The following is a 25,287-nucleotide window of genomic DNA, read 5'->3' as shown; positions in this document are numbered from 1 at the left end:
ACAAACCCAAAGCCTAGGCTTAATTCCTCTCTTCAGTGAGAGGGATGTGGGATTTTCAAAGTGGCTACTTAATGCAATGCCCATGTACCATGTCTAACGTGACACCGACATAGGACAATACCCCCTAATCTCTTCTATCCAAACCCCAAAGTTAAATGTATTTTGTAATCTAAAACTCCCTGTACATGCTCACTCTTAGTCCAATATAGATTTATCCCATTATATGTTTCCCAGAAAATAATAGAAGATAGTTGCGTAAAAAATGTGTTCTGGAATCAAGCAAACCTGATTTCTAATTCCAACTCTGCCAATTACTAACTGTGTGATTATAGGCAAGTTATTGAACCTCTCTAGGCCTATCTCATTGGTAAAATGGAGACTATAAAGATAAATTTTATGTATGCAAAACACGTGGGACAAAGCAGGTGGAACAATTTTTGACCAAAAGCAAGTGTTACTAAGAAACTGCAGTGGTCATTAGTATTAATGTTAAGCTTTATTTTTAAGATTTTGATAAAATCTTGGAGTTGAAACAACAGAAAAGTGAAACCCACCCACAGTTTTTACTGTGGATTCATCCACTTCCAACTGTAACCTTTGATTTGGAGGGGGTTGTTTGTTTGCATTGGCAATCCTCACTGGGAGCCAAAAAAGAAAAGGAGTTTCTGGATATAACAGGGAGTCTGCCACTTTTCATAGATACTCTCAGGATTCTTCAAATTGACTCGCTTTCTCTATTCTCTTCTTTCCAGCTCCATAGAGTTCTAGATAGAGATACCATGAACAGTTAAAAGATAGATTTGTCTTTTGAGACTGCATGTGCCCTATCCCTTTCAGTCTACCCACTTTATACAAATGAGTTGCCTTACAGAAATCACTCTGCACATAATTCCTATAGTTATAAATTTCACGTCCTAAAATTAAAAGGGCTTGTTTTCAGGGTATAAAAGTTGGCTGCTTCTTACCAGTTTTCTACTCAGCTACTTATACAGTTCAAAAAGACTTTTTTTGCATAATATCACTTCACTCTATATCCCAAAATTCTTATTAATTCTTAAACCATGCTGGAGGACCTGATTCTTTTCCTTACTGTATATCATAGATATCATTCCATATCAATGAATGAAGAATGATATCATCATTTTACTTTTTTTAATTTTTTAATGTTTATTTTTGAGGGAGAGACAAGACAGAGCATAAGCAGGGGAGGGGCAGAGAGTGAGGGAGACACAGAATCCAAACCAGGTTCCAGGCTCAGAGCTGTCAGCACAGAGTTCAACACAGGGCTTGAACTCACCAGCCATGAGATCATGACCTGAGCTGAAGTAGCTGAACTGACTGAGCCACTCAGGGGCCCCAATATCATCATTTTAAATAGAAATACAGTATTGTGTTTTTACCATGCATCATAATTAATGTAACCAATTCTTTCTTGTTATGCATTTAAGTTGTTTCTAAATTTTTATTACAGTAAACAATATACTATAATAAGTAGTCCAATACATATGTATTTATGCCAATTTTTTATTATTCCCTTATAAAACTTATTCAAAGTAGAAGTAGAAAGAAAAAGAACAGATAGGATAAGGAAGAATGCAATTCACAATGCTGATACATTTTACCATATTTCCAGAAAGTCTGAGAACAATTTGCATCCTTATCAATATTGCATGAGAATGTCCACTTTGCTAAAACTTCACCAACACTAAGCATTATATTTTTTTTATGATTTGCCAATTCAATAAGTAAATTCTTGTACTTCTGGAAGATGTGTGAAGACTTATCTTTAATAATAGGGATTATTCATTCCTATGTCTCAAAAATTACTATATGTATTTTAGTCCCTTAGCAAAGTTAGTATTTAAAAAGCTAAAGTCAATTGATATAATTTTAAGCTCTCTGGTTCCCTCTAGAATGAAATGATTTCTTTTCAGTTATAGATTTCCTCTGTCTTGTTGACCACTGTATTAAATAATACCTAGAATATAACATTGCTAAATAAATATACATTGAATGAACGAAAACAATGAATTTGAATTAATCTATTAGAAAATGTGTCCCATGGAAGATAAAACATATATCTCATTAATCATAAGTATTAACAAGACTAATTGTTCAGCAAACTTTTAAACTGGGCATCAAACAGAGAAGCCTAAGGTATCTAATTAGAGGTGAACAGACTAAAGTCAGAACTGGGTAGCAAGAGACAAGGTTAGAAATAGTGGTCCACAATTTCACCAGAATCTAAATACAAAGCAGTTTTAAACTAGGCATAAGGAAAAACATACAGTATTCTGATAGTGATTTTAGATTTTCCTACCAGTGATTCCCTTCCTCTTCTCTTCCCTCTCCCTATCTCTGTCTCTGTCTCGGTCTTTCTCTTTCCCCTACCACAAGATGGCGATAGCCACTGTTGAACTCTTAGATCAGTTGCTGAGAACCTCTTTTCTCTAAAGGATAAAGCCAACTTTCCCTTAACTGAATTTTTATGTACCCCAGTACTGTTATTTTGGGAGAGTGATTCCTAACCCTACTTTGGGAAGAATTCCAGATATCTCGTCCAAATAATTCTCAGGAGCATAGTGGAAAAACTCTGAAAACTGTAATCAGTTTCTATTAATTTAAGAAAGAAGGACTATATAACAAAATCAAACACGTTAGGGCTTTACAACTTCAGAAATAAATGGATCCATAGAGTAGTAGTATGGCCTGTTTTTGTTAAGTCTAGTAAAGCAAGGATACTCGCTTGAACCAGGGGATATTTAGCCTTGGAAGAAAGACTTAGAAGCAGACTGACAGCAATCTTCAAATATCTGAATGAGTACTAGGAAGAAAAAAAAATTAACTCAATTTTTGGGTAATTCCAGTGGGAAATATCAAAAGCAGTGGCTGTATGTTACAGGGAGGCCGTCTAGCAACAGAGTGGCCTGCCTCCATTGATTCAACAAATATGTCAGGTTCTGCTAAGCACCAATGAACACCTGATCATTGCCCTGTATTCCAGCAGGAGAGTACGACTTCACGTTAACCATGTTTTGTATTAGCAAAAAGGAAAAAGAAAAGTTTCACTACAAATACAGTAGAAATTTAAATATGTAAAGATTGCCAGTACTTACTTTTCACCATTTACTAAAAGATTTTTACAGTTTTCAGTGTAAAATAATGGCATTAAAAATCATTTGCAAGTTTCTCAATATTTATTTTCAACTGAGTTAATACAGTAGATCATAAGAATGCCTATATAAGCCAAAATTCACTTCAAGTTTCTCCTTAGATGTCCCTTAGTGGATTTAAAGTCAGTGTTACTACAAGAGGAAATTCAGAGATTGGAAAAGTTTCAATAGTCTTTGTGTTTTGACTTCACTATAAGCTAGACCATATTCTAGAGGATAGCTGTCCACTACACTGTTCAATATGGTAACCACTAGTTACCATGGCTATTATACATTTGAAATCAGGCTAGGAAGGACCTGAACTCTTAATTTTGTTTAATTTTAACTGATTTACATTTCAATAGCCATAATGTGGCTAGTGACTATCATATAAAACAGCAGAGTTCTAGAGATAGGAGGACAATAACATGTGTAAAGCAGAACCTTTCTAGAGAAAAGGAGATTTTAAAGAGAAGAGATTGGTGAGATTGCAGCCACAAGAAGAGAACTAACACACAGCTGTGTCTATGCAATTTCCCTCAGTCAAATTGAATTAAATCAGAGATGTATGGAAAAGGACTCTATATCCTGCTGTAGCCAAATGAGTAAGCTATATTCTGTATATGAAACAGCTTTCAAAAAGAGAATAACTCCTTCTGCTTTCCTTAGATTTTTGCATTAAATTTCTTGCATACTAAATGACATCTTTTCTTACATTTTCAACTTTCTAAAAATATATCTTTAGAAATTAATTAGATTTAATGTAGTAAAGAGTTACAAGTAGAGTCTCATGTAAACATTCAGTAGAAAAAAGAGATATCAGAAAAAGTATCTTAAAGCTATACAAAACCATTGGCTGAGCCAACAACACAACCATTCTGGTGATTCCAGATAGAACCATAAATCTGATAACCTCAAGACGTAATCCCCACAGCAGAGGACACAAGGTTAATTGGCATGTAAAAAGAAAATAGAACTTCTATTTATATTTAACCTTTGTATTTAAAAAAAAGAAATTAAGCTTTACTAATTTAAGACTCGGATTGACATTAATGCTCTTACTCAGTCCACATACTATCGACCACAATACTGATAAGTCACTGGAGGGATCCTGAAGGAATGCTAGGAATTCCATGACAGAAATATTGACAGTGGTTAACTGGTTTCTTCACTAGCTTTCAAATTGCAATGTATTACCATTTACAATTGACCATCTAAGTGTATTTACAGAGTATATTTTAAGTTGTAAAATATTTACAATTCTTCCTAATGAGATGGTATGTGACCTGGAAAACCTTTTCCCATACAAAGATTTTCTGGTTATCTCAAAGGGAACTACTGTTTCTAAACTCAAAGATTAGTTATGCATTACTCTTTAAAAACAAAAGAAAATGCCCCAAATTTGCTGACCTGCTCTATGATGACAAGTGGTTGTCAGTAGTGCCTATGCAGCAGGTACTTTCAAAAATATAAGCTGTTCCTTCAAAGGAAAAGTAACATTTTAATAATCCATGAGAAAGCCTTTTCAAATGAGCATTTTGAAAACGGGTACAGTATTTGGAAACATTTTCAGTGTTTTTGTTGCCAGAAACTATTAATACTCATTAACTGTATAAAGTTGGAAATAAAAGTGTCTAATCTGTTTGAAAATCTTCTTCACATAAGTTTGAGTGGACTTTTTAACATATTCCCTTAAAATTTTTAAATTCCAACTTTCCAAATACTTTGTAAGGATCAACTGACATCAGGTTAGAGGAAAGACTACCAGCTGAATTTTGCAAAAACCTTTGTAAAGTTGGTAGATGGAACCGAAAAATGAACATTGTAATTTAGAAAACACAGTCAACAATTTATTTCTTTAATTTGGAATAACATATTCTTGTGAGGAATATTTTCAACAACCATGACAGACATTAAAACAAAGTAAAAAATAAACTGAACTTAGAGACCTCTGAATCACTGCATTACTAAGTATTAAACTTTTAAAAAATGATGAAGCATAATTGTGAATCAGTTCACTATTCTCGTTAAAGATATAATTTTATAATATATAATCTACATTAAAATATTTTTTTAATGTTCATTTATTTTTGAGAGAGACAGAGACAGAATGCGAGTGGGTTGGGGGCAGAGAGAGGGAGACACAGAAGCAGAAGCAGGCTCCAGGCTGTGAGCTGTCAGCACAGAGCCCGATGCAGGGCTCAAACTCAGTGAGATCATGACCTGAGCCGAAGTCAGATGCTCAACCGACTGAGCCACCCTGGCGCCCCCAAAATATTATTTTATCTTTATCTCAAACTAAGTTTTCTAATTTATGATATATAGAATATATAAATATAATAAAAGACTCATATACTTTGTAGATGAAAAATACACATATACTAATGGGCAGATACTTAAAAAGTTTTAAGGCTACCGTCCTACTTTAAATAATGATTAAAAAGTTTTTATAATGGAAATAAAGTAAAAGAAAGCTTTTAAAACAAAAATGAATATTGATTATTTTAATGTTTTTCAAAACTATTCTGTAAGAGAGTATTTTGTGTATTAAATGCAAACAATATGAAAATGGGCCAAGGATTATTTAAATGAACACTAACAACATGATCAAATCCCTACTGCAATGATCTGGTCACTTACAAAACAGCCAGAATAATCCTGCAATCCAGTTCAGGATGTCGGTTCAGATCCTGTTTTACTCTGCCCTTTGAAAAATACATAGTGGCCTCCTAAGGGAACGTTTGGGTCCCTGTAAGGACCCAAACTCATTGAGAAATCAATTTCCTCATAAACCATCCCATGCCTTTCTAAAATGCTCCTGAGGCTTTTGTCATTGGTCACATGCCACTTGTCTGTTTCCAACATCCGACTCACTATTCTGGTTTAAGATACCCTGCAGGCTAAAAATTCAACACACCAGAAACATTTCAAAAGTGAAAAGTTTGCCTCAATATAACTAAAATGTGTGACTTCCACTAGTATTTGCAAGAAAAGAATGTGAAACATTGGCAAGATAAAAACCACAATAAACATGATGAGTATCTCTGTTTCTAATGATATGCATATTCATGAAGATAGGCCCCTACACCCTAGAAATATGAATCATGTTAAGTACTTCCCAAAATAAGCCAGTTTACACAGTGATCTTTAGGGTCCGCAACAGAAGACATGTGACAAGGAACAAAGGAGAGCCAGCGCAGATGAAAAATACCCTGAACAAGTGATTTTTCTTTGTTTTCCCAAGCAATAAAAACGTCAAGAGAAGCCAGATCCTAGTCTCCAACTCATATCAGTACAAGGAGGGACTGAAAGACTACTGGTAGTCCCTAGACTGAAGATGTGACGTGGAATGGTTGTAGGTGCCTTGAGTGACAAGCATCAACTGAAGAATCTTAGAGAAGTCCAACACAACAGTGTGAAGAGGTCCACAGAGGCTGGTGCAATTCAGACTACCCACCAAGGACCTCATGGGCCAGGACACCAACATCTCCCACTCTCCATTCTAACACCTGAGCAGGGGAGAGAGTGAAGAGAGCCAGAGTCTAAGTCAAAATATGCATTTTGTACATTCAGTGTTTGTTGATATTATTTTTGATCATTAAGCCTCTTTCTACAACATTTTCAAATGAAATTCATAGAACTGTCCATTGTTTTATAGGACATGTTTTCCCAGTTTTTCCTATAGGAATCTAATAAATACAATGCTCCCATATATAATGGGAGTTACACATTGCAACCTAATCTTTCTTAACCAGAACAGAGGATAATATTTTATCTTGAAATAACTTATTTGAAAACTTTAAAATGACACAACACCCAGAAAATTAATAATCTTGGTGCAATGAAAATAAATCAACCTTCCAAAAGAAGAAAGAAGTTCTTCCAATATAACCATCTAGTCAAACAGAAGTGCTAGAAGGAAAAAACAAACAAACAAAAAACTGTACCAAGATTATTGGAGGCAAGCAGCAACTGTAACAAACTGAAAAGTAAATACCTCCTTGTTTGTAGACAGACTACTTATTTGAACCATCCAGGAACACCACTGAAACAAGGCTATACAGAAATGAGCCCATAGCCACACTACAACATCCATGCAGAAAAAAATTCCACCCTGGCTGAAAGACAAAGCTAAATAGCTATATGCTATTGGCATGGAGATAATAATCAAGCTAAAGATGTTCACCGACCAGTGATTGAAATTCCTATCTTTAGAAACGCCAGAATGAATCCAAAGGGAAGTGGAAACTCAGAAAAGTTCAAAAATCATGAGAACAAAGAGTGAAAGGAAGCAAAACGAGGACCCTAACTTCTATGAATTGGTAAGACCAACACCTTTCACTTACATAATTGGAGTCCCAATTTGGGGGTAAGGGGAGAGAAGGAAGTGAGGGCTGTGTGGAGGGTTGGCTATGTGAAGATGTACAGAAATGTGGGAGGGGGTATGGGAATATGCAGGAATGTACAGAGGATACTAAGGAAGTAGGAGTCACAGGGATATGGCAGGAATATGTGATGGATTTAGAGGGAGGTGAGGAGTTATGAGGATTTCTTGGGGTTTTAGTGGGTGGGAGGGTTGAGAGATATTGTGGTAGGGAGTATGGGGATCGGAGGAGGTATAGTATAGGTAGTGGGGATGTGTGAAACCGTGGAAGATTATTTGGGGAGTCGCGGGGTATGAGGGTATGGGAGTACATGGGTTGTATATGGCAGGATATGGGAAGGCTGCACATGGGAAGCATGCAATGGGCATATGTACATGCATGTACACCAGTGTACATGCCTGTGCACTTTTTTCTCTGTATAATGGCACAAATAAGCAATCACTGATAGTATCCTTCTGCTTTAAAATTTCTTACCTTAAGATTATACTACGTATTGAAACTGAAACTAATATAACACTGTATATTAACTCTACTGAAATTAAAATAAAATTAAAATTAAACAATAAAGATCATGTAAGAAGGTAAAAAATGCACTACATAAAATCATCTTCACAAGAGCAAAAATTAAAATTGAAAATTTAAATTACTACATTTATAGCAATATCCCCTGTATTTTAAATAAGTTAAGCTGACTCTCCTCACAAATTCATGGACTCAAAGGTAGGACAGCCCAAGTATTCGTTTAAGATCAGGAATTTTATTGTACAGCTGTTTCCAGTATTTGGCGACCTGAGAGATAGATACTGAAAATGAAATCAGGATGTCATAGCATTTCTTCTCTGAAACTACAAAAGACAAGTAACAGTCTTATTTCCACATGTATGATCTCTAGGCCTATTCTTTACCAACCAGAGTCCCATGAAATCGAGCACAGCTGCAAACTGGAAAAACATACACAAGTATACATGTTTCATATCCAGGTCCCTGTATAGTTTTCTCCTTGTTCTCAAAAATTGCCCTGCCATACTTTATTGCTTTCCTACCAGATGGCAGCATGTCTGAATGTATAGCTTCTACGTTTCAACAATCATCACACTGCATAAAAATGTGCATAATCTGGTTGACCCCTCCTGGGATTTCTCACTTCATGGCTATTTTAATTGGAGCCCCATTCTGAAGAATAGGGTCAGACTTTAACTAAAGCAAAACTTCAGACATATTTTTAGCTTCAGCCAAATGAACAGTTATTCTGCACAACATTTTTTACCCCTCTTCCAGTTCATTTGGCAACATTCAGAACTGCATAGGAGATTTTTCTTTCCCAGTAAGATGTCTCTTGTTCACTTACCCATACAAATACAATATAATTCAAAAGTTATACATTTCCGAGCTTCTGATTTCAGAGGACTTTATCTTCATGTTCTTACCTCTGAATTGTTAAGGTGACATTTGTGAGTTCCTGAAAACCAGCCATCACTTGAACATTGGTCAATGTCCACTTTCTGAAGATTTATGTCAACTTTCATAACACCCCTTAAAAACAGAGAAAGATAAGAACAAATTAATCTGAGCCTTTACAATTTCTACCTCTGTGCTCCATCCCAGAAATCAGACAAATCAATATAAGAGTGCACTAAAAATTTTCACATCGCCCACTCACATCCAACTAAAGTGTACCAAGTGAAGATAGGCACACAGTACAACAGAAAAAAACAAGTATTAGTTTTACTTAAGTCCCAAAGGCATGGACCCTGTATTGTTCACTGTTTTCAGCTTCCCATATAATGCCTGGCCCATAGAGGTGCTCAATAAATATTCAGTTGATTGACTGAATTCCTGACAGTTTTGCTCTGGACATGGTAGCAAAGTTGACTCTAAAAGAACAACTGCCCCCCCAGTACCCCTTCTATTAAAGTAAACCAAAACAAGGCCTTCATCTCATTTCTTTCTCCCAATGCAGGGCCAGGGATAGGGAGATGGGGAGGGGAGGATAGCATCTCTTTCCTCTGATAGTCCACCACAAAGACTTTAAGCAGCCCTTCAGGTCTCCCAGTGCTCCAAACCAGAGATTTGCACCATCTACAGAAGTGCTGATTAGCAATTTTCTCCTCTTAACTCTGGAAACCAAAACACTGCATTTCACTTAGCCATTTGAGAAAAATCACTAAGAAAGAGAGCTCACAAATTCAGAGCCAAAAGCAAAACTGCAAAGAAAGCTCCAATTTTATCTAAAATTTTTCCATTTTCTCCAACCCATCTTCTTACATTTTCAGTTTGCTAAGATGAGCACTACTAGCAGCAGAAACATTTTTTTCCTACAGTGAACTGTCCCCACCTGCACTTCATTAAAATAAATATTCTATGTTCTGGGCCTTAAAGCTCAAAGCTTTGTAATGTCATTTCTCACAAACTTGAGCAAAGCAAAAACACATTTTCAAGGTCTCTTGTTCCCAATTTAAACTATTTTCATTATGACATTATTAAATATGTACAAATATCAAGTTAGGCTCAAACTCTTCATATCATAGTTCTTGTACCTACAAAAATACGCACAAAATTATGAAATAAATGCAAACAAAACTATCAATTCAACAAAATTTAAATTTAAAATATTAATTTAAAAACACCAATGATTACACTTGGCCAAACTAAATAGAATAGAATAGATATATATAGATCTATATCTATCTATATTATATGTATATATCTATATTATATCTATAATATCTATCTATATTATATATATATATATAGAATAGATATAGAATATAGAATATTCTATTCTATCACCTACTCTATCACCTATTATGATTCATTTCTCTCTTTTCTCCTTTTAAACTATTGTGAAATCTTCCCACAAAGCAGTTTAATGTCATTTGGGCTTAATTTGGGGTGAATAAGTCACTTATGTTTTGTAAGGCTGCCTCTGATCTTTCCTTATTTACCTGAAACAAAGTACTACACTAAGTAGCGCTAACATGGTCAAAAGAGATAGAAAACAGAGACACCAAACCCTCTTGCTAGTATTTGGTTATCCAGATAACCCAGAACATGTGTAAATTAATTTTTCAGAGGATCACTGAAATGAAAACCCAAAAATTATCATAGAAAACTTTCAAATCCTTCACAGAAACAAACTTCAATTTGCAAAAGACACAATTTGCAAGCTTGTGGACCATAATTCTATAACACAAATGGCTGTTCATGTGATAAATTAATGAATTCCCAGGCAACCGAATGCCTTAGCCAGTTTCCTCCCTTGCTCTTTCAACAAATACTTATTTCTGGTATGAGCACACCACTATGAGAGATGCCACGGAGGTGAACCACAAAGGCCCAAATATAATAATGTCAGAACGTTTAATGGAGAAAAGATGGTAAATTCTGGGGGATCTGGGAAGTTATCATTTGGGGTATAGAAGGTATTCCATTAACATTTGTTCATTTTCTGATTGCCTTACTTGCAGGACTTTCACTAGAACTATGTTCCACATAGGTCATGCCAATCATGCTGGCCCACTGCAGGCTCCACTTCATGCTCTTTGAAAAACAATATATTCATTTTTTTCAACCATTCAGTAAGTATGTCGAGGCTTACTTTGGGCCAAAACTGTTCTTGGCTTTTGAAATGCAACAGAAAGGAGGGGGAAAAAAGTTCCTGCCTTCATGGAGCTTCACTGTAGTGTGGGTCATACTACAAAGTAAGAAGTGCGATTCCAAAAAAAGAAAAAGAAAAACTTCCAGCAAGTCAGTGGAATGATTAGGTTTTTGATTTTGTTTTTTTTAAAGAGTGGACAGGAGACTTCTAATTCAACCAGTGACTCAAGGTATCATTACAGCAGGTTCATACCACACTCTCCATTACCAGTCAACTGTCAATGACACAAAATATCCCCCTGAGCTACTACTGTCTAGTATATCTTGGTATTCTGCCAGGAATGGCTTATTTAGAATACATCTGTAAGTAGTAAACTAATAAAAACTATACATTTTTATTTGTTCCACATCTGTCAGTAATAACGAGGTCAGGTTTTCCTCAACTATCTGGCTACACTGATTTTAGTTACAAGATAGTGCACATCTTCCCACTCAGGAACATTGGCCACTTTAAGATTCCGGGAGGCTGCAATTACTCTGGTCCCTTCAAAGGGAAACTGGCTTAAGAAATAGGGATCTTAATCACTGAGAGTTTTCCCTCTTAATTCTAGGTTCATATGCAAGAACCAAAAGTCACCGCAGACCGTAAACAGCTCACGAAGCTTTCCGGGGTTTGTGCAAAACCACCAAAGGTAATGAGTCGTGCGTTTACCAGCTGGGAATTCAGTGCTGACTCATCTTCATTAGCGCCGCTGTGCTGCCTTGGTGCCTGGAGACCTACAAAGCCCTCGGGGAGGTGCCGTTGACTTCCTGCAGAGGCAGTGGAAGTTTGGGGGACTAGGTGGGAAAAGAACGCTCGCTGGGTGGGAAAAGGTATCCTGCCGAAAACCACGCAGAGGCAAAACCACCCACTAGCTACCCTGAGCCCACAGAGGGTGGGCCGGGCTAAGAGCCCAGCAGCCCCTGAGCTGTGCGTCCCCTAAGCGCATGCCTCCTGGGGGCGGAAGTGCTGCTCCCACATCCGGTGAGCGGGTGCCTCTGGGAAGCTCTGGGATTGTGTAAGTGGCTGCAGTTCCCTGGTGTGGGGTCTGGAAAGCAAGGGCCAAAAAAGCCAGGTGAGTGGCCTCCAGAGAAGAAAATATTGTAAATTATATCTCCCAACACCTGGGTGTTCAGCTGAGCTGCAGACCAGCATTTTTCTCTACCTGACACCTGAAATGCCACAAGCCTAAAATGGGATTCGTCCTCCACCCAAATTTGCAGTTGCCCCCATGTTCTTTTTTCCATGAATGGCTTCCATCCTTCCAATTATCCGAGTCGATAATCTGTTGCAAAACCCCCAAATCAAAACAACTGCCAAGTTCCCTAGATTGTACTGCCTGAATGCTTCTTGCATCTTAACCCTTCCCCTCCTTTTCTGCTACCACTGCCTTGGTTCAGGTCTTCATCTCTCACAAGGCTAAAAACATTTTACAATAGCTTACTGATTTGGTCCTACCTCCTATTGCTCCAGGTAAAGATACTGGTTTGTAGGTGCTGATGTTTATTTTGTTTAGGGTCCTTCTTTAACAAACACGTGGAAAATCATGAACACATGTATCACAATATGACCTTTGGCCCCATATCTTTGTGTTTTAACTGCTGGGTGGGTAGCAAGATCATTACCAGAAGCTATTCGTATACCAGGATGGCTAGCAATAACTTAGCTATACGTAAATGTAACTACAAACTACTTTAATATAGATAAATAATCCTGAACTTCCCCTTAGCTGGTTCCCAAAATGCCCACAGCCTAGGGAAAATGTAATAGAAGCAAGTTACAGTAGTAAGAGACCCTTGCAGTTAAAATATCCTCCTTTTAAAAATTTTACAGAAAACAGTTGACCACAAAACTCATTGTTAGTGCTCATTCCAGGACATTAGAAGGTTTCCACACAAGCAAAGGGCACTAGAGCTTAAGCATCACACTGTGCTGTCCTTGCAATCTTTGAAATATGTCAATCTGGGGCACCTGGGTGGCTCAGTAGTTTAGCCACGACTTCAGCTCAGGTCATGATCTTCCCGTTCACGTGTTCAAGCCCCGTGTTGGGCTCTGTGCTGACAGCTCCTAGCCTGGAGCCTGCTTTGGATTCTGTCTCTTCCTCTCTCTCTCTCTCTCTGCTCCTCCCCCATTCACACTGTCTCTCTGTCTCTCTCTCTCAAAAATAAATATTTTTAAGAAGTAAAAAAAAATTAGCAATATGTCAATCTGATCCTAACAATTCTCTGCTTAAAATCAATTATTTCCCACTGTCCTAAAGAATAAAATCCAAGCTCTTCGGTATAACATTATATTCAGGCCCCTGCTACTATTCATGTTTCCATCCACTCTTCTGCATACATTCTTTGTTTCAGACAATTCACAACTACATGTGGGTCCTTAAAAATTCATGTTGTCTCAGAAAGCCATTCTTTTATACATGTCTTTATACCTGAAGTCCCTTTGCCTAAACTATGCTCTACCTATCATAATTCCTACTTGACTCCTTTCTAAAGCCTTCCATGAACTCCAAATCTGATTTAGAAGCTACTTCCCCTCTTTCTCTCTCTCTCTCAAAAAACAATTAATTAAAAAAAATTTTAACTCTCTCTCAAAATTAAATAAACATTAAAAAATTTTTTAAGAAAAAAACAAAAAACAGGGATGCCTGGATGGCTCAGTCGTTTTAGTGTCCGACTTCGGCTCAGGTCATAATCTCACAATTCGTGAGTTCCAGCCCCACATCGGACTCTGTGCTGACAGCTCAGAGCCTGGAGCCTGCTTCAGATTCTATGTCTCCCTCTCTCTTTGCTCCTCCCCTGCTCATGCTCTGTCTCTCTCTCTCTCAAAAATAAATAAACATTAAAAAAAATTTTTTTAGAAGCTACTTCTCTCTTCTCCCCATAATACACTGTGGTTACCTTCTTCATATTTTAATGATCTGTTTTTCCCACCAGACTAAAATTTCCATAGTCCATACCTTTGTAATATTTCCCCTAAGTCCTGTGTGTGTGTGTGTGTGTGTGTGTGTGTGTGTGTACATACCACATCTTTATCCATTCATCAGTCAGTGGACATTTGGGTTCTTTCCATAATTTGGCTATTGTTGATAATGCTGCTATAAACATTAGTATTTCTGTATTCTTTGGGTAAATACATAAAAAAGAATGAAATCTTGCCATTTGCTACAACAACATGGATGGAGCTAGAGAGTATTAGGCTAAGCAAAATAAGTCAGTCAGAGACTTCACTCGTATGTGGAATTTAAGAAACAATTTCACTCGTATGTGGAATACGATTTCACTCGTATGTGGAATTTAAGAAACAAAATAAACAAACATGAGGGGGAAAAAAGAGGAAAACCAAGAAACAGACTCTTAACTATAGACAACAAATTGATGTTTACCACAGGGGACATGGGTTAAATAGGTGATGGGGATTAAGGAGGGCACCTGTTGTGATGAGCACTGGGTGTTGTATGTAAGTGTTGAAGCACTAAATTCTGTACCTGAAACCAATATTAAACTGTATATTAACTAACTGGAATGTAAATGAAAACTTAAAAAGAAATTTCCCCTGTCTCCTCAATCAGCCCACCCCAAATATTAACCTTGAAGAAACTGCAGATGCTAGAAAGAAGCCAGAAGTAGTAACAATGATGCCCTCCCCGCAAAGAGAATACCCAAGCAAACTGAAAACTATGATGAACTACTATGGGTGAGTGGACGGAAAGAAAGACTGGATAGGTTGAAGGAAAGTTTTTAAATTCTGCTTTTGCTTCCTCCTCTAGTACCTTGGACAACAATTTCCTGCTCCATTACTACCAAAAAATTGACACCAACAGCCCAGATAGTCAATATTGATGGGAGTACAGGGAAGAAGTTCTGCCAAAAACGATGATACAGATGCTGGTAGACCAGCTGCCATCAGTCGTCTATCCTAACGACCAGAACAAAATCTGGTGGCTAGAAGTGGCTTGCTGACATAACAAAAACCTAAAACACGTGGCTCTGGCTTTAGCATCAGGCAGCGGCAGAAGCTGGAAGGCTTTCAAAGAGATGGCTAATAAAAGCGGGAATATGTGGCTAAGTCTTTTAAGACTTTGAAGACATTGTGTTTTAAGATAATGAGGAAAATGGTATCGGAGGCAGAGGAAAAAGGAACTGTTGGTACATAGTATGTGGAAAGTTTGGCAACACTGTCACCTGTGAATAATTGAACTTGTAGATCTACCTCAGGAAGTTTCTAGGCCAAATGCAGAAAGTACTACCTGGGTTTTTTTTGGCTATGATAGATACAAAAAGAAAAACATGGACTAAAGGAGGAACTGCTTAGTTTTGGTTTGGGCTTTTAAAAGTTTGTAACTGTGGTAAAATATACATAACACAAAATTTACCATCTTAACATGTTAAAAGTGTGCCGTTCAGTAGTGTTAAGTCCATTTGTATTGTTGTGCAACCAATCTCCAGAACTCTTTTCATCTTGCAAAATTACAACTCTCTACCCTTTAAACAATAATTTTCATTCCTGGCTCTGCCTAACCCCTAGAGTAAAACCATTATTCTTTTTTTATATCCCTAAAAATTTGACTATTCTGGGTACCCCATACAGTTGGAATCAGACAGTGTTTGTCTTTTTGTGGCTGGCTTATTTCACTCAGTTTAATGTACTCAGGGCTCATCCATGTTGTAGCAGGTTTCAGAATTTCCTTTATTTTTACATTTATTTATTTTTGAGAGACAGAGAGAGACAGAGCACAAGTGGGGGAGGGGCAGAGATAGAAGGAGACACAGAATCCAAAGCAGGCTCCAGGCTCTGAACTGTCAGCACAGAGCCCTATGCGGGGCTTGAACTCACAAACTGTGAGATCATGACCTGAGCCGAAGTTGGATGCTCAAACGACTGAGCCACCCAGGCGCCCTCCTTCCTTTTTAATGGAAGAGTATTACAGTGTGTTTATACACTGTGTTTTGTTAATTCATTCATTTGTTGATAGACAATGAGTTGTTTCCACTTTTTTGGTTGTGAATAATGCCACTATGGAGCTATTTAGTTTTTGAGTAAAATTTAGAAAAAATATCAGAGAGCCAGAATTGGGGGGAGGGGGCGGGGGGAAATATTGCAAAAATCTCTTCTAGCAAAAGATTCTTGGAATATTAAATGGCTTCAGAGCAAAGAACCACTTTAGGGGAGCATCTGTAAAATCCTTCATTAAGACGTCAGAAAGATGTAAGGTGGTGTTTCATAGAACCTTTCAGCTAGACTAAAGGACTCCAAATGGTCTTCCAGGTATGCCTCATAGACACTCTCTGTTAAGCAATAGGGATTCTAAGATTTTTAAGGCTTTATTGCACAATAGCCACAGGGCCCAAGATAGAAAATTGCCTATCTTAAAAAGATTTAAAAATCTGGCTTCTGTCTAATAGAGTGAGACCCAGTAAGATTCATAGAAAACCCAGAACATTCTTCAATGAATAGCATAAGTAGGAGTACTGTCATTCTAAATTAAAAAGAAAAGAAACAGTACAAAATAAAGATACTTCCTCCTCCCCACACTTCCGTGGACAAGAAGGAAGCCAAGAAAGCCATTCAGTTGAAAACTTAGTCAATTTCTTAGGGAAGAGGAAGGATGGTTCAGAGGACAGATTCAAGAGCTCAGAGGTAAAGGCTGAACCTTCAGAGAATTATTCCCAGGGAGCAGGGTAATCAAGGAATTGGTGATATGCATTGAAGTGGATTTCAAAATTGCCATGATCTAGTAGCTGCTATGTGTAACCTGTCCCCCTGTTTTTTTTTTAACTGGAGTGTTATTGTAGTTGTGCTATCCCTTACCATCATCATATAGTAAGGGAGGATAATGGGAAAAGGAGACAGATAATATTTCTTTATAGGTCTTCAGATTCAGAGGTAGTATACTTGAGGGACCATACACATGAAGACTCATGCTCATCTAGACTTCATTCAAATGGCTTAATCCTGACTTTAAGACAATACCACAATGAGATGAGACTTTGGCGATGAGATGGGCGAGAGGGGTGTGAAGGGGGTAAGTATATTCTGCATATAGGAAGCCTAGCTATCCTGAAATTATCCTGCCATGAGGAAATACAAGATGCCAGGTGAAGTGAATATGGAGAGAGAGTATACCAAGAAGTTCCCATACATACACCAGCTACTTGACACATTTCAGCCCAGTTGTCAGGTATGTCTTAGAAGTGGATCCTCCAGCCCCAGCCACTCCAACTGATACCACATACATCAGAAACAGACCACCCAGCCAAGTCCTTCCCAAATTTGTGACCCACAGAACTGTGAAAAAAAGAAAATATTTGTTTTATGCCCCTAGGTTTTACAATACATTTGTTATCCAGAAATAGGTAACTGGAAGATCTAACGAATATAGATGTCTTATATTGGTAAAAGGAACAGTAGATTAAGAAGATACAGCCATCAAGAACATATGTGCACCTGAGTGTGTATGCACATATGTGTGTATTTTTATGAATAACGTATATAACTTAAGGCAGAAATAAATTGTTCAACAATTGTAATCAGAAATTTTCACATACCTCTCTGAGAAACTGATAGGTCAAACAAAAAGCAGCAATGTTAGCAAGTATCTAAATATTATAATTAGTAGAGTTAAGGTGTTAGGCATCTATAGAACTCTTTGCATGACAGATAATTCACTTTCTGTTTTAACATTCACAAAATATTTACCAAATATTTATCGAAAATAAACCAGAGGTTATATTTCAAAGGGAACCTCAAATTCCAAAGGACCAGTGTCTTATACATTATAACATTATGTCCTTGAATCATAATGCATTAAATTATGAATTACATGTCTTAAAAGGCTACCTTTAACGCATCTCATATGTTTGAAAAATAAAAGCAAATTACTAAATAACCCTTAGTTTTAAAGATAAATTAATAAATACTCAGTATTGAGTAGCAATGAAAACACTACAGATAAAGAAACTGTGGAACATCGATAAAAATAAAACTGGGGGCACCTGGGTGGCTCAGTCAGTTAAGCGTCCAACTTTGGCTCAGGTCATGATCTCACAGTTTGTGAATTCAAGCCCCGTGTTGGGCTCTGTGCTGACAGCTCAGAGCCTGGAGCCTGCTTCAGATTCTGTCTCTGTCTCTCTGCCCCTCCCCTACTCACTCTCTGTCCCTCTGTCTCTCTCTCAAATATAAAAAATAAAACATTTTTTTAAAAAGTTTAAAAAAAAAGGGGGGGCGCCTGGGTGGCTCAGTCGGTTGAGCGTCCGACTTCGGCTCAGGTCATGATCTCACAGTTCGTGGGTTCAAGCCCCGCATCAGGCTCTGTGCTGATCTCTTGCTCAGAGCCTGGAGCCTGCTTCGGATTCTGTGTCCTCTCTCTCTACACCTCCCCTGCTCACGCTCTGTCTCTCTCTCTCTCTCTCTCTCTCTCTCAAAAATAAATACATGTAAAAAAAAAATTTTTTTTAATGTTAAAAAAATAAAAATAAAAAATAAAACTGGAAGGAAATTTTGTTGCTTTAAATACTATACACTTATAAGGAAACAAGATTTTTTTTTAAATCTAAATATTTAATTCAAGGTGGAAGTCAGCCAAATTTGGAGCTATTTCAGCAAAAAAATAAAAATGACAATATTGGATTCAGCCCCCAAAATCAATATCTATAAGTCCATGCTGAAATAAGTGATTAAATTAAAAAGTGAGGAAAAAGGGAAAACTCTGTTTCAAAAGAATTCCAATCCATAAATTTAGAAAAAATTAGGGAAATAGAAAATCATCATTGGAATACCACATAAACAATTGTTGCAGGCAAGACCTACTGATAAATCCTAAAATTAGTGGGAAAAACTTTAAAAGGAAACAGTATATTTTAATAACTTCAGAGCATCTCCCCCCAAACATTCATTACTATCTTGGTATTAATGTGCACCCAAAGTTCTTTGATACTACTCTCTCCATGAACAGGAAACTACTTCACCTCTCCTTGGTGGGCTTAATTTAGTAATTCACTTAAAAAAAGGGGAAAATAGTAACTTTAGCATAGAGAAAGCTGGCAAACTATGTGTCTTCATATGGTCTCCACATTAACCAAGTGATCAAGGCTAACATCACCTATACTAAAACATATTGGTGTTATGTATTCTGTGATATGATGCAATGAGAAAGACAGTTTCTGTCTATTGTATTCTTCTCCAAAGTCCATAATGTCAGTCCAATCATGACAAACCATCAGACAAATCCAAACTGAAAGACACTGAACAACATACCATGCCAGCACTCTTCAAAAGTGTCAACAAATGGTTCATAACATGAGAAGTATCTTTAAAGGACAAGGAAAGACCCAGAAATTATCACAGATTGGAGGAAACTAGGGAAACATGACAACTAAATGGTATGTTAGTTTGCTAAGGCTACTATAACAAAGTACCACAGATTGGGTGGCTTAAACAACAGAAATTTATTTTCTCATAATTCTGAAGTCTAGAAGTCCAAGATCAAGGTGTCAGCAGGGTTGGTTTCTTCTGAGGCCTCTCTCTTTGTCTTGTAGATGACCATCTTCTCTCTGTATCTTCATGTGGTCTTCCCTTTTTGCATGCCTATGTCCTAATTTCTTCTTCTTATAAGGAGATCAGTCATATTGGATTAAGGCCCATCCTAATGACCTCATTTTAACTTAATTACCTCTTTAAGGATCTTGTCTCTAAATACAGTCACATTATGAGGCATGGGGGCATTAGGACAATCAAGATATGAGTTTTTGGGAAACACAATTCAGCCTATAACATATGGTATCCTGTTTTGGATCCTGGAAGAGAAATGGGACATTAGTGGAAAAACTGAGGAAATCTGATTAAGATATGTTGTTTAATTAATAGTGTTGTACTAACATTACTTTCTTAGTTTTGATAATTTTGCCCTGGTTACATAGATGTTAACGTTATCGGAAGTTGAGTGAAGGGTATGTGGGAACTGTCTATACGATCTTTTCTAATCTTCTTAAAGTCTAAAATTATCTCAAAATAGTTAAAACTTTTCAGTTATTAAAAAAAACTAAAGTTCTTTAAAAAGATAAGAGATTCAAGTGTTTAAAAGAAAATATGCAAATAAAAAGTAGGCAAATGAAAAATAAAAGGAATGTTTTTAAAAACTGTTATGATTAATGATTCTCTAATAAACTTTTAAAAACTAGAGTTAATAGATAAAGGATACATTGGTAGAAAATATAAAATGGCAAACTTGCCCCAAGAAGGAGTATAAAACTTAATAGGACAATAAGCATAAAAAATTGAAATCTTTCACTTCTCAGAAAAGCTTCAGGCTTCTGTTTTGTCTATGAGTTCTACCAAACTTTTAAGGAACAGTTCTTATATCTTTACAAGATATAACAAATTAAAAGTATAACAAATTAAAATATAACAAATACAATGCATTTTATATGATTTTGATTCCAAAACACATGAGAATAATACCATATATATATATATGTATATATATGTATATATATATGTATACATATATACATGTATACATGTATACATGTATATATGTATACATATATACCATATATATATATACCATATATATATGTACCATATATATATATATACATATATATACATATATATATATATATATCCATTTTAACTACATGTAGATCCAAGAATCCTAAAGGAAATATTGGCTAAACAAATGTTAAAATATCTTAAAATAATTATACATCATGATCCACTGGAGTATATCTCAAGAATGAAAGGATGTTTTAACATCAGAAAACGTATCAATGAGGTGAGATTACAGCAGAATAAGTGGACCATAGACTTGCCTCATCCCATGAATGCAACTAGATAACTATCAGATCACCTTAAATATCCCAGAGATTGACCTGAAGACTGGCAGAGCAAACTCCACAACTAAAGGTAGAAGAGGCCACATTGAAGAAGGTAGGAAGTATGGAGATGGGGTTTGGGAGAGAAGCAGATTGTGGCTGCTGCAATGGGGATGGAGTGGTCTTGGAGAAGGATGAGAGACAGACTAGCACACGGGGGAGTGAATGGCAAAACGAATCCTCATAGCAATTGGCTTAGAAGGAGGGAGAGTCTAAATTTCATGACTTCTGGCAACGAGGAGGTGTTTAAAGCCTAGAGTTTTAAAGGTTAGCAGGCTTGGCTGCTTTAAAAACCTTTAAAGGTTATAGAGCTTGGAGGGCACTGCTCTATACATCTATACAAGGAAGTCAAACAACCCATGGACACACAGCATGGGAAGAGTAACCTGAAGAGTGCCTGGGGCACAAGTGTGGGGAGGTTATTTGTTCATCTCAGAGTGAAACCTAGAGAGACAGTATTCATGGAGAGACCCCTCCAGGAGCAAAATAATTGGCTGGTGTCATTTCTCTCCTTTGCCCCTCCATATAAGCACAGGACCAGCCACCAGTGAGAACTAGTGCAGCTCTGACACTACTTATATTGCTTATACCAAGCCCTTTCCCATCATGCTCAATGATACTGCCCTTCCCAATCATGCTTGCTTTCATCCCAGTGCAGCGGAACTTCTCCCTCAGAGCAGCCCAGATCCCTGCAAACACCACAACTCCCATTGTGGGAGTTTTGCAGAGCCTCAGTTACTGTGGCAGTGGCAACAGTCTCATTTCACAAACATACCAGAGCACACCTAGTTAAAACATGCTACATTCAGGCCAGGAACCAAACACTGCCCACAACAGGCAAAGATAGCCTCTGTAGACAACTGGACTGAAGGATAAAGGTAGGAAACAAAAAAGTAGAAATGAATACTTCTGTAAAAAAATCAGTCAAGGAACTCACAAAATAAAAGGATATAAATTATTAAAATAGACACATAAAGCATGGGGAGGGGACAAGAAAATAATTGATTCAAAATTAAGTGAACATCACCTTAATACAGATTGTTATATGCAGAAGAGGCTTTATATAAACCTACTGGTACTGATATATCAAAAACCACTAAAAAAATATGCAAAGAATAAAGAAATCCAAATATATCAGTAAAGGAAATCAGCAAACCATTAAAGAGAGAAAGACAAGAAAGGATCAGAGAAAATCTTCAGAAACGACTACAAAATAAACAATAAAATTATAATAAATGCATATCTATCAATAATTACTTTGAATATAAATGGACTGAACACTCCAATCAAAAAACATAGGGTGAGAGAATGGATAAAATAACAAGGCCCATCTATGTGTTGCCTATAAGAGACATTTTCGGCCTAAAGCCATCTGCAGGTTGAAAGTGAGTAGATGGAGAAATAAGTATCATGCAAATGAATATCAAAAAAAGCTAGAATAACAATACTTCTATCAGACAAAACAGACTTTAAAACAAAGATTATAACAAGAGACAAAGAAAGACACTATATAATAATAAAGGGGACAACCCAACAAGAAGATATAACAATTGTAAATATTCATGCACCCAACATAGAAGCACCCAAATACATAAAACAGTTAATAACAAATATAAAGGAAGTAATCGATAATATTACAATGATAGTAGGGGACTTTAATACCCCACTTATATCAATGGAGAGATCATCTAAACAGAAAATCAATAAGGAAGCAATGGCTTTGAATGACACACTGGACCAGATAGATTTAACAGATATGTTCAGAACATTACATCCTAAGACAACAGAATACACATTCTCTTCAAATGCGTGAAGAACATTCTCCAGAATAGATCACATATTAGCCCTGACAAATTCAAAAAAATCGAAGTCATACCATGTGTCTTTTCTGACCACAATGCTATGAAACTAGAAGTCAACCACAAGAAAAGATCTGGAAAGACCACAAATACGTGGAGGTAAAATAATATGCTGCTACACAATGAATAGGTCAACCAGGAAATAAAAGAAGACATTAAAAAGTACATGGAAACAAATGAAAGTGAAAACACAATGGTCCAAAACCTTTGGGATGCAGCAAAAGCAGTTCTAAAAGGGAAGTTCATAGCAATATAGGTCTACCTCAAACAATAAAAATCAAGCAATAAAAATCTCAAATAAACAACCTAACTTTACACCTAAAGGATCTAGAAAAAGAACAACAAAGAACTCTTTACTATCAGAAGGAAGGAAATGATAAAGATTAGAGAAGAAATAAATGATATAGAAACTAAAAAATTAAATTATAAAGTAGAACAGATTAATGAAACCAGGAGCTGGTTCTTTGAAAAAAATCAGTAAAATTGACACCTCTAGCCAGACTTATCAAGAAAAAAAGAGAAAAGACTCAAACACAATCACAAACAAGAGAGGAGAAATAACAACCAACATCACAGAAATATAAGAGAATATTATGAAAAAATATATGCCAACAAATTGGACAATCTAGAAGAAATGGATAAATTCCTAGAAACATATAAACTACCAAAACTGAAACAGGAAGAAATAAAAAAATTGAATAGATTGATAACCAACAAAGAAATTGAATCATTAATCAAAAAACTCTCAACATACAAAAGTCCAGGACCAGAATGCTTCATAGATGGATTCTACTAAACATTTAAAAAAGTTAACACCTATTCTTCTCAAACTATTCCCGAAATAGAAAAGGAAGGAAAACTTCCAAATTCATTCTATGGGGCTAGCATTACCCTGATACCAAAACCAAGTAAAGATGCGACAAATAAAAAAGAACTACAGGCCAATATCTCTGATTTCTAAAAATCCTCAACAAAATACTAGCAAACTGAATTCAACAAGTCATTTAAAAAACCATTCTCCACAATCAAATGGGATTTATTTCTGGGTATCAATGGTGGTTCAATATTCAGAAATCAGTCAACATGATACATCACATCAATAAGAGAAAGGATAAAAACCATATGATCATTTCAATAGATGCAGAAAAAAAACATTTGACAAAGTACAACATCCATTCATGATAAAAACTCTCAACAAAGTAGGTTTACAGGGAACATACCTCAACATAATGAAGACCATATATGAAAAACCCACAGCTAACATCACCCTCAATGCAGAAAAACAGACAATTTCCCCTAAGGTCAGGAACAAGACAAGGATGTCCACTCTTGTCGCTTTAATTCAACATAGTACTGGAAGTCCTAGCCACATCAATCAGACAACAAAAAGAAATAAAAGGCATCCAATTTGGTAAGGAAGAAGTAAAACTTTTAGTCTTTGCAGAAGACATGATAATATATATAGAAAACCTTAAAGGCTCCACCAAAAACCTACTAGAACTGATAAATATTTTTAAAATATCTATACTACCCAAAGCAATATATAGGTTTAATGCAATCTCTATCAAAATACTAACAGCATTTTTCACAGAATGAGAACAAACAATTCTAAAATGTATATGGAACCACAAAGACCCCACATAGCCAAAGCAATCTTGAAAAAGAAAAGCAAATTCTGGACTTCAGGTTATATCACAGAGCTATAGTGATCAAAAAAGTATATGGTACTAGTACAAAGATAGACACATAGATCAATAGAACAGAATGGAAAACCCAGAAATAAACCCACAATTTTATGGTCAATTAACCTTCAACAAAGCAGGAAAAAATACTGAATAGGGAAAGTCTCTTCAACAAAAGTGTTGGGAAAACTGGGCTACTTTCTTACACCATACACAAAAATAAATTCAAAATGGATGAAAGACCTAAAGGTGAGACCTGAAATCATAAAAATCCTAGAAGAGGACACAGGCAGTAACCTCTTTAACATTGGCCATAGCAGCTTTTTTCTAGATATGTCTTCTAAGCCAAGGGATACTAAAGCAAAAATAAACTATGGGGACTACATGAAAATAAAAAGCTTTTGCACAGTGAAGGAAAAAAAATCAATAAAATTAAAAGGCAACCTACTAAACAGGAGAAGATATTTGAAAATTAAATATCTGATAAAGGGTTAGTATTCACAATATATAAGAACCTACACAACTCAACACCCAAAAAAACCAAATAATCTAAATAAAAATTGGCAGAAGACATGAATGCACATTTCTCCAAAGACGTACTGATGACCAAAAGACACATGAAAAGATGTGCATCATTACTTAGTATCAGGGAAGTGAAAATCAAAACTACAATGAGGTATCACCTCACACCTATCAG

At 36.3% G+C, this 25,287-nt stretch overlaps 1 protein-coding gene across 1 annotated transcript in view; it reads right to left on the bottom strand.

Moving 5' to 3' along the window:
* GPR158 (G protein-coupled receptor 158) overlaps positions 1-25,287 on the bottom strand; it is a 425,457-nt gene that overhangs the window by 379,194 nt on the left and 20,976 nt on the right. Inside the window, exon 2 of the mRNA XM_042945146.1 lies at positions 8,965-9,070. Within this exon, the coding sequence (XP_042801080.1) occupies positions 8,965-9,070 (106 nt within the window). The remainder of the gene's footprint in view (positions 1-8,964; positions 9,071-25,287) is intronic.

Source organism: Panthera leo, chromosome B4 (assembly GCF_018350215.1).
Source record: "Panthera leo isolate Ple1 chromosome B4, P.leo_Ple1_pat1.1, whole genome shotgun sequence".
Classification (NCBI taxonomy): domain Eukaryota; kingdom Metazoa; phylum Chordata; class Mammalia; order Carnivora; family Felidae; genus Panthera; species Panthera leo.
Note: the sequence above shows the minus strand (reverse complement) of the source record. Positions and strands in the feature narration are given on the sequence as shown.